Source organism: Coturnix japonica, unplaced genomic scaffold (genome assembly GCF_054131305.1).
Source record: "Coturnix japonica strain WE unplaced genomic scaffold, WE-NBRP24 Scf046, whole genome shotgun sequence".
Lineage (NCBI taxonomy): Eukaryota > Metazoa > Chordata > Aves > Galliformes > Phasianidae > Coturnix > Coturnix japonica.
The window spans coordinates 1,054,340-1,064,859 of record NW_028188949.1 but is presented as its reverse complement, the minus strand read 5'-3'; the positions used below and the strand labels follow the sequence as shown (position 1 = coordinate 1,064,859).

General features: G+C 41.6%; 1 protein-coding gene across 1 annotated transcript; it reads right to left on the bottom strand.

Annotated features, from left to right (window-relative positions):
* Nucleotides 1–5,471: 5,471 nt before the first annotated feature.
* On the bottom strand, nt 5,472–10,450 carry LOC146752339 (obscurin-like; the record flags this gene model as incomplete). The annotated part of the gene is made up of 5 exons (XM_085531938.1): nt 5,472–5,476; nt 5,839–6,126; nt 6,750–7,016; nt 9,460–9,613; nt 10,325–10,450. Coding segments are annotated over 5 exons (840 nt in total), but the record flags the coding sequence as incomplete, so codon positions are not given.
* Between the last annotated feature and the right edge of the window lie 70 nt (nt 10,451–10,520).

Below are 10,520 nucleotides of genomic sequence, written 5' to 3'. Positions count from 1 at the left end.
GGGAAAGCTACTGTGGACGTTAGTGGATTCACAGCTGTATACCCAAATTTTCCTGTGCTCAAACTCATTTCTTTGTTTGGGAAGCTGAAAAGGAATTGAAGAGCATCAGTTAAATATTTCATGTTGTGCTGGAATGTATAATTCATGATCAAATCCTTGAGAAAGAAACAGATAAGATGGAGCTGCAAAAGCTTTAAATGAAGTATTTTCTTTTTGTAGTAAACTGACTGCTGAAAAAGTGCTTTTCTTCTTTTCTATTGGTATTATAATGAGAATTAAAAACGTGATAGAAGTAAGAAATGCACTAAATGGATTTGAACAGTTATTCACTTATACATTTTGTTGATTGATGCAATTAATGTTTTATACATGCTTTTCCAAAGGTACCCTGTTGTACTGAGTTCCTCCACATATCACTACCTCCCATAGGAATGGGATGCATTGGCCTCAACGTTTAAACAACCCCATGTGTTGTTCTTTTATTGTAGTAAGCTCGAGGAGTCACAGGGGCTATTTAGCAGTGCTTTTGGAACACAGCTTTTGGAACTGGTTCACTCCGTTAAAGCTGATGTGGTGGTTTCCAAAATCTGAACTTTCCTCCCCTTCTCCAGCTGGACACCCCTATCTCCCTCAGCCTCTCCTGATAGCAGAGTTGCTCTAACTTCTGTATCTTCTTGGTGGCCCTGCAGTGGACTCTGCAGCAGCTCTGTGTCTCTCTTGTACTGGGGAGTAGAAGACATAAGCAGACTACTTCAGATACGGCCTCACCAGTGTGGAGTAGAGGGGAAGGAGCTCTTCCCTCCTGCTTGCTTGAGCACTGAACTTAACAAAAACACTGGGATATGAACATTTCTTGTTTTCTGGTTGTTGGGCTTTTGGGGTCTGTTGTTGTTTATTTGGCTGGTTGGCTTGGAAAGTTCAATACCATTATACATGCGCTGGTAGGATCTCATCTGATAAACTGCATATAGTTTTGATTACACATATTCAATATAGACTAATTCAGATTGCCATCTTTTCTTGGCTCACTAACAACCAAGATCATAGAACCATAGAATGATCACAGAATCATAGAGTGGCCTGAGTAGGAAAGGACCTCAAAGAGTATCTAGTTTTAAACCCCCTGTCAAGGGGCCACCAACCACCAGACCAGGCTGCCCAGATCCACATCACACTGGAGAATCATTCAGTTTCCAGATTATTTTAAGGAAAAGATTTTAATCCATCATATTTTCTGAAAACTAAGAATTGATCCTGCTCAAGGAAACAGAAGAGAAAAACATCACCCACAGGCTGCAGATATTTACCTCGACTTCTCTACATGCCATCCCCATGTGCTTTTCAACTCACCTTGCACAGTGACCCTGGCTCTTGTTATGGAGTCCTCTGTCTCACAGGGGTACTCCCCACTGTCCTTGGCAGTAGAGTCATGGATGATCAGAATGGCCCCACTTCCCTCCTGCTGCAAGTCGTACTTCTGGCTTTTTCTGATTGCTTTGCCATCCTTGTACCACCTGATGTTCAAATCCGGTTTTGACAGCTCACAGCTCAGGCTGATGTCCTGCCCTGCTGCTGCTGTCTTATCCTCCAGCTGTTTTGAAACCTCAGTAGGTTTTCCTGGAAGAAAACAAGCTTTTTGAGTAACATACACTTAGGGTAGGATGCCTCTCTCAAAATACATACATCTACATGCTGGAGATAAGTTAGAGAGGCACTTGCAACAGAGGCCATCCTACAGCCAGCAGTAATCTGTAAAGTACAGACAATAGAATTCCAGGCAGCATTTATTCTCTCTTAAATCTACCCAATTGAGGATGATGAACCATGTCTGAAAACTGCCTCTTTCTTCTCTCCACTCATCACACTGGGAGCCTCGGATGATGCTCTCAGATGCACATGCTCTAGATAGGAATTTGTTGTACAGCTAGATGATGTGAAGGCCATCCCTTCAGCTTATACTTAGAGGATATTTGCTCCCACAGTTCCCTCAACAGATCATTCCTGATTTACTGTTAATGGAACAAGCTGTAGTGAGATGCCCATTTCCAACACTACCCCAGTGCTTTGGGTAGTTCTCACATTTGTGTAAAATGTTTCCTCCTTTTACTTATTTTTAAGAGAAATTCTCAGTGCTTTGAGGTTCAAGTAGAAGGTTGCTATTCACTTTAACCATATTATGAGTTAGCTCTCACGACAATCTTATCAGAAGACAGTTGAAGGAATCAGGCCCCAGAATCTCTCCCATCTCATTACCTTTCACAGACAGAGAGGCTTTGGAGGTTAGACCACGGGCAGTAAAAACGACTTCCTCAGTGTCCGTAGGAGTCACACTTTTGATAATGAGAGTATATTTCCGACTCACGTTAGAAGCTTTAAATCGCCCACCGCTTTCCACTCTGCTTCCAGTCAGTGTCCACTTGAACTCATCAATGCTTTCATGGGACAGAATGCATTCAAAAGTACAATCTTCTCCCTCCTGGATTTCAGTGTTTTTCAGCCATTTGGTAATGCCACTATTCAGCTCTGGAAGGTAAGAGATAGGTAAGTATGAGGTTTATATCGAGAAAAGGCATTTGTGACTGACATGAGTAGCAGTACTGGTGTTTTAACTCAGGATTTGCAGAACATGGCTGTGTTCCTTACTGATGTATTCTCTAAGACATTCTCCACTCAGAATTACCAGAAAGCTATAAAAAAAAAGAGACGTAAATCTCTTGGCTTTGCTCTGGAAGAACTACAAGGAGAGCAGCTCAGTCCATGGAGCACAATGAAGATTCAATGAGCTACAGAGGGAACAACCTAACAGAGAGGACAACTCTAGGATGCTGCGTGAGAAAAAGGGTTTTGCCTATGACAAGAAATTAACTGTTTCTATTAGCTCTTTTGTTACCATCCTACCCCTACTGGTGTTCAAACCATTTCTCCATTTTAGGGATGTTTAGAAAGGAAACATTTCCAGGACATTCTTGACATGTTTGGTGATTTTCATGGCAAAAAGAGATACATTTACATCAAAAGCAATGGGAATTTTCCAGACATCACTGTGCTAAATTGCAGTAATACACTTCTATTGTAGAAACTAGTAAGGCTCATGGGGGAACAGGTGTAAGACATAGTGACCACACTGAATGTGCTTTCAGCACTCCTTTACTTTCCACAGTACTTACCCTGAACGCTGACCTCTGACTTGGCAACATCAGTGCCAATATCACAGGTATAGAAACCTGCATCTGGCTTCTCGAGGTCATGGAGAAGGAGACATAGGGTCTTCCCAGACTGTACCAGCTCATACTTGTTGCCAGAAGTGAGCACATCACCGTCCTTTTTCCTCACTGGTTTGACCTTCTCTTTAGAGACTTCACATTCCAATTTAATCACACCCCTCTCCTCACCAAAAACATCATCCAAGGAGTTCATGAAGACAGCAGGCTTCTCTGCAATTAAACAGGCAAAACAGAACAACGTGATACAGAAGTTGAGACATTTCCAGTTGCTTTCAGCTTTTTAAGGAGAGATCAATAAATCTTTACCAGTACTGACAACACCAATATAGAACCTAAAGCGGTTTCATGTCTCTTGATAGAATGCGCTTTAAGGAATTCTGAACTAATCAGTAGGAGAATACAGGGAACAGGAGGGACAGCCTGCATTGCTGTGGGTGGGACTGATATCATATGAAGTTATTGGGATGCAGCTCTTCTAAAGCTGGAGAGCTGGCATTGCCCTCACATGGAGCAGAGCTCATACAGCAGGCCACAGGATTAAGAGGATAAGCTGCTGAACACTTTTGATTTTCCTCTTTTATTGACTCCTTTTGTCTATCTTCTATTTCACACATCAGATGTTTATACTGGGGAAAAAACATCCACCAAATGCAAAGGAAAGGAGAAAGAGGAAATCCTTCAAACTCTGAGCGCATAGAATAAAAGAGCTTAATTGCTGGGGAGAGCAGATTAGAATCACAGTATCCTTAGAATTGGAAGAGACCCTTAAAGGCCATCTAGCCCAGCTCCCCTGCAATAAACAGGGACATTCACAGCTAGATCAGGTTGTTCACAGCCTGGTCATTAGTCATCCCAGAGGCAAAACACACACTGAATGATCTCTCCCTGCAGTCATAAATCCTTGGGGCAACAGCATTGACACTGCATGTTACTGAAGCAGTAAAAGAAATTGCTCTTGTAACTCTCCTTGTGTTAAGTAAAACAATGATAAAAAGCAATGGAATGCTTTGGCAGGACACCAAAACCATCCTCCTTCGTTGATATCTGCTGCAATGGAACCTTCCACTGGAAGAAAGCCTCTGATGACTTGTCACCCCAGAGAGGTGAGCTTTAGAAGCAGGACAGCTGCACAACAGAATGAACTGGAGCTCCTTAGCATCTCTTGCATCCAGGAGGGCTGTGATCAGACCCACCTCTCACCTTCAGGCGCGCGCCTTCTGACACCTTGTCTGACTTCACTGTCACTGTGCCAGCATCCTCAGGCTTAACCTGCTTCATTGTCAGTGTGCAGCAATTGCCAGTGTTCTTGATTTCATTGTAATTGTTGGTGTAAAGGTGGTTGCCATTCAGGAACCATTCCACGTCCTCGTCATCATGGGACAGCTCGCAGGAGAAGACAGCAGAGCTCTCTTCTTCAATTTCCACATCCTGCAGGTGCTTCGTTACTTCTACATTGCGGGCTGTGGGGAAACAAGGTGAACTGTTACCACTGTTACTATAAAGCATACTGGGATGTGGTAGAATGGTTAGACTAGATGATCTTTGTGTAATCTTCTCAGTGAAGATTATACATTTATAAAGTTAGCAGGAGAGAACGGCAGAAATCAACCTCAAGAAGAGAAATCAGAGGTGAAATAGGACATGGAAGAGGCCACCCTCCCTGCTCATACCTTCAGCTGTCAGCGTGGCCTCAGTCTCTGCAATTCCTGCCTTGCACTTGTACACACCAGCATCATCGGGCTTCAGCTTCAGAATTCTGAGCTCTGCTGAATGCTTATCCCTCTTGATCTTGTACTTCTCAGAGGGCTCGATGGGTGTGTGGCCCTTGAAACATTTCACAACCTTTGAGAAGGCCTGAAGTCTCAGGACAGGATGACAGAATGATGTTCCAAAGCTGTCTTGTCCTCCAACTTCCTGGTGATTTGTATATGGTAATCTGCAAAACACGGGTGGAAGAGAAGAAAGGATGAGGACAATTGGAAGAAGAGGAAAGTCTCTTGCGTGTATTCCATCCCAATTAATTTCATCTTCACAATGGTTGTTTGAACCACTCTAAAGATAAAACAAACGATTGCCTATAGGGAATGCCATTGACTACATTTCTATAAAGTAATACTGTATATTATCTACCAAATGCAAGGTCCAGCTCTTGTTCTGTGCTTATTAAACTGCTCCCAGTTAAGGCTTTTATTCAAATAAGAGTGAGTTGAAAATATAACAAGTACTTTAGGATGTGAATGGAGACTCTTACGCTGCAACGGGAAAACAGCTGATAAAAAGCCTGGAAGTTTCTTTCATTTGAAATCAATGACAAACTGCATCAAATTTAGGTGCTACCAAACTTAAACTTGTCTACTTCAGAAATACAATTAATTTCACCTGATTTGACTTCTTTGGAATAGCCAAGGACAAAACCACAGCTCTTTAGATCTGAATAGTAAGCACATCACAGCTATTCAAACAGATCTTTTACTGAGATGCAGCTGTCTCATTTAGTGTCCAACGACTTTGAACTGGAAATGGAGCAGACCCTCCAGACACACACACAATATTTCAACGACCCCAGTGAAGGAAGACTGTATGTTAATTAATTCTTCATCTTCATGATGTAAACCAAGCCAGGATATGTTACCTCTGACGAGCAGATTGGCTGTGGATTTGGATTTGCCAATTGAGAACTGAATGGTGCCTGTCATATCAGTGGTGGTTTTCGGTATGGTCAGCTGGTGGATGGTGCCTTCTTGCTGCATAATAAAGGTTATGCCAGCCTGTAAGACTTCCCCACGTAGATACCACTTGGGAAGTTTCACAGAAGGAATGGATATCTCGCATTCAAATTTGGCTTCTTCAGGCTCAGTCACATCCTCATCACACAGCTCCTTTACTAGATTAATGGATTGCTCTTTAAGAAGGATGGAAGGAGAGAAAGCAGAGATGTAGAAGGAATGTAAAAAACCCTTACATTATCACCCCACTTACTCACGTCAGCATTACTGCACATGAACACTACACCTATCAGCTCAAAATGCCTTAAAACATCATTAAAAAAATAGTAGAAACAAAGGAATGTTGTTATGAAGTCAGACAATAAGACTGACAACCTGAAGAGAGCCCAGATCTTCTGATTCCCAGTCCAACATCCAAATCAAACCATGACCTTCCCATCCCGATATCAAACTCCTCGCATTACGAAGTGGAATAGAGGTTCAATGAAACACGGACATTGATAATTACTTTGGTTAAATACAGCAACTTAGCTCTGAACAACAAGTTTTCTCCTAGTAAAGGTCCCTGTAGCTCAAATGTAATGGCTCTACTTAGGATAAATTCATTTTCCAGGATGTTCTTGCCCTTATAATTGTAACAAGAAAAATATCGGTGGACTTTGGGAAAACAAAAAACCCTCTGAATTTAAATATTCATTTAATTTGCATTTTGTTTTCAAAGTAAGCGAGAATGGCTTTTGTATAAATCTATCTGCATTCCACTGCCTTTATTTTATTTTATTATTATTACTATTTTTACCTTCAACAAAGAAATGAGCACTGCTTTTATCATCAAAAACATCACAAGTGTATGTATCCTCATCTTCATAATTCGCATCGTTGATGATGAGTTTCTGATACACGCCATCGCTCAAAATTTCATATTTGTCACTGGGATGAATTTCAAGATCCTTTTTGTACCACTTCACTTTAGCATTGGCACGAGACACCTGGCACTCCAGGAATCCCCGATGCTTTTCAAGTGCAATCTTATCTTGCAGAGGCTTCACAGTTCTCTCAGGCAGCTCTAAAAAGAGGAAAACAAACAAACAAATATATGTGTGTATGTATGTATGTATGTATGTATATACACACATTATATATATACATACGTATATATACACATTATATATATACATATGTATATATATACATATGTATATTATCTATATATATATTGATCAATATATTTTATATATATATATATATGTTATATATATATATAATGATCAGCACAGTTTCTGTGAGAGAGGCTAACTCAGTAGTGATAGTTCTTCTATGAATGATTACTTAGATGGTGACGCTTTGTTAAGCACTTGATCTAACGCACAGCAAATAAAGAGCTAATTAAAAGAAGACCTGTTATCCCTATTTTACCACTTGGATGGCTAAATTTCAGAGGTAAGGAGTAATTTTCTCAGCACTGTACAGCAGTGAAGTGGCAAAGCTGGGGACTGAACTCTTGAGTAGTGTGCTAACTCAAATGTCTCCCTTTTCTTCATCACACTTAACATCATATATATACCCTAACATTGTATATATTAAAAAAAAACAACCCTGTGCTCTTTTCCTGTGCCTAATACAACTCCTCCAATCTCTGTGCTCTGCCAGGAGGGACATGTCTAAATAGGGTGGCAGATACACGCAGGAGATAAATATTTCCACTTCCCTCAGCCAACACTGCTCTGAATTTCTATGGGACACGTCGTTGGATGAAAAGGCATTTGACAAAGAAGGAAAAGAAAAAGTTTAGTCTGCTGTGTCATTCTCTTGGTAGCCAGAATAACTAACCCTCGCCAGTGTTAGTTCAAAGAATAGGCAGATTTTATCTCCTGACATGAGCAGTAATTCAAAGAAGCTCGTATATGATCCTGTATCCTGCATATTCACTGCAGGCAGGCAAAGACATTATGAGATAAGGGAGATCTACACATCACTCGTTATGAACACCTCATAAAGATAAAACCACACACAAGGGGAGAGTTTATGAAGAGGACTACTCTTGGACTGCTTTCCAAGAGGCATCAATTAGTAACTCCCTTCGCTCATTTTTCACACTACTCTACAGTGTCCTCCTGAGCCCCCTTACTCCTGTTGCCAACTGCTGATGCAGGGAATCCTGAGGAACCAAGGATTCATAGTTGTTCCATCAGTAGTCCTTGGTCAGCTCTCCCTCCCTGCCCCTTCTGTTTTGATCCCACTAACCAAATTTTAGTTAGTCTGAAAAGAGGATGGAAACCTCCGCAGAAATTAGTTTCTAAATATCTTGCAATGGGCAGCTTGTAGGAGCCCCATCTCAATGCCCACAGCACAGGAGGCAGGACTGCTTAGCCCATGCACTAGTGCATTTACCAGCACAGATGTAAGCCCAGATCTATGCACACCAAATCCAGGCTCTCAGTTTGCACAAGGAGGCATCCATGGAGCTGAAGTATTAGGCAGATATTGTGGTGGGGCAGCAGTTATTGAGACGCCAGACAGAAAGGACACAGATAACGTGGCAACTCAGCTTTACCATTATGACTGCTGATGGAACATCTAATTTCACTGCTCAAAAGAGAACTTCCATATAACTGGAAAGGATGAAATTCACAGGGGAAACCACACACAGACACACACAAAAGCAATACAAAGGAGATGAAGGATGGTTCACATACTGGTGATTCACTCTGAGACGCAAGCAAATGAAAGAGTATCCCCAACCATTTGCCTCCCCAAATGCTAAAGATACATAAACACTCCTTGCAGTGATAGCTCTGCCAGACGTGAGTCATACACTGTAAAACCTTACAGGGTCTATCAGTTTAACTTCAGAAATTCATTACACCACCAAAAACAGACCATCGTGTCCAGGCTGGTCCATTTCAGCTCTTCAAACCTGTCGGTAAAACTGCCCGAGAGCTGAAATGCTTACCAGCAAAAGCTAAAAACTGTAAATCAAATGTAATAAGCTGGCTTTGTCTACTGTATAGAAATGATGCCTGAAAAAAGAAAAGAAAAAAAAAAAAAAAAAGAACCTAAACCAGAACAAATGGAATGGCTGCATAAAACAGCCAGTACTGAAACTGCAACGCAACCTGGTTGCAGACTGAGAGAGAAAATGAGAGTTCACCAAAGTCATGGGACAGGACACATGTTCATGTTCATGCTAACACTGAACCCAAGTGGCCACATGAGGACAGCATCTAGTAGGAAATCAGAAAAAAGCATCCTTTCAGAAGTCCCTTTGGCAGGTGGCATTTACCAGGGCACCCATGTGTTCAGTAACCAGTCTGATGCTTCAGAGCCTGGTGATGAGCTACAAACTGGGGTTTAACCAGTGCAACACAAGGAGGGAAAATCTGTCTTGAGCATAAAGAAGAAAGAGAAAGGTATCCAAAAGGACTAACGAAGAAATGCTCAAACTGCCCAGGAAGCATTTTTTCCTGTGGTGCAAAACACAGTTTATTTGCTCATTCAGGTAAACATACCACGAACCTTTAGGGTAGCTGATGTCTTGTCTTCAGCTGCTTGGCACGTGCATGTTCCCTGATCTTCATATTCACACTTGTGAAAAATGAGACTTCTCTTATTTCCCTGGGAAGTAATGCCCACTTTTTTACTTTGATGGAGCTCCTTCCAATCCTACAAGGGAAAATATCAAGTCAGATCTCCATGAGTCCTTCCATCTCTGCACTGAGCAAAGGGAGCCTTCAGATCTATGCTTAATTCACCCACTCCCCTAGAATTAATGGAACTGTGCTTACTGGAACATATGTTGAAGCTTAAGCACAGTGCAGTGTTTTCAACATGTAGGAATGGCTATAGAACATGCATAAATTCTGGCTGACCTATGACAGCTTAAAGCACTGCGGAGGACTGTTAACAAGCTCGTTTGCACCTTGAATAAATGACATTATCCCCAAGTAAGGGAAGGAACAGCTGAGCACCGGGGAGGTACACAAAGGGCCAGAGCAAATTCTCACACTGTCACGTGCAAAGAAAACTGAAATTTCACCCTAAAACCAAGTTCACAACAAGGCTACAAAATCCTGGCTGAGAATTTCTGTGTTAGAGTTGAAGCTCAAGACTGTGCTCCAACCAACAATATTTTGTGCAGCAAGACCTCAGGAGTTCACATGAAACCCAAAACAAACTTCCATTTCAACTTGATAAATGAACTCAGGACATAATATCAAAGAGGGCTGATCTGGGCAAGTAAAAGAGCATAAAGAAAAGTGAGCAGTGCAAAAGCTATCAAGCAAAAGCTCAGACTTGCATCCCTTGGAAGTGAAATTAAAGGCTCTCATTCATTTCCAGAGAAGTCAGAAAGGAAAATACCATTACATGCCATACCTTGAACCACTTGACATCTACCTTGGGCCTGGACAGCTCACACTCAAATGTGACCTTGTCCTTCTGAGTGATGCTAATGTCTGCCAATGGTTTGCTGATTTTCACAGGCAGTTCTGAGAAGGAGAAAGAAGGATGTGGATTTAGTTGGGAATTAGGTCTCTAGGAGCATCTGGCATAAGGAATAACGAAAGGCAGT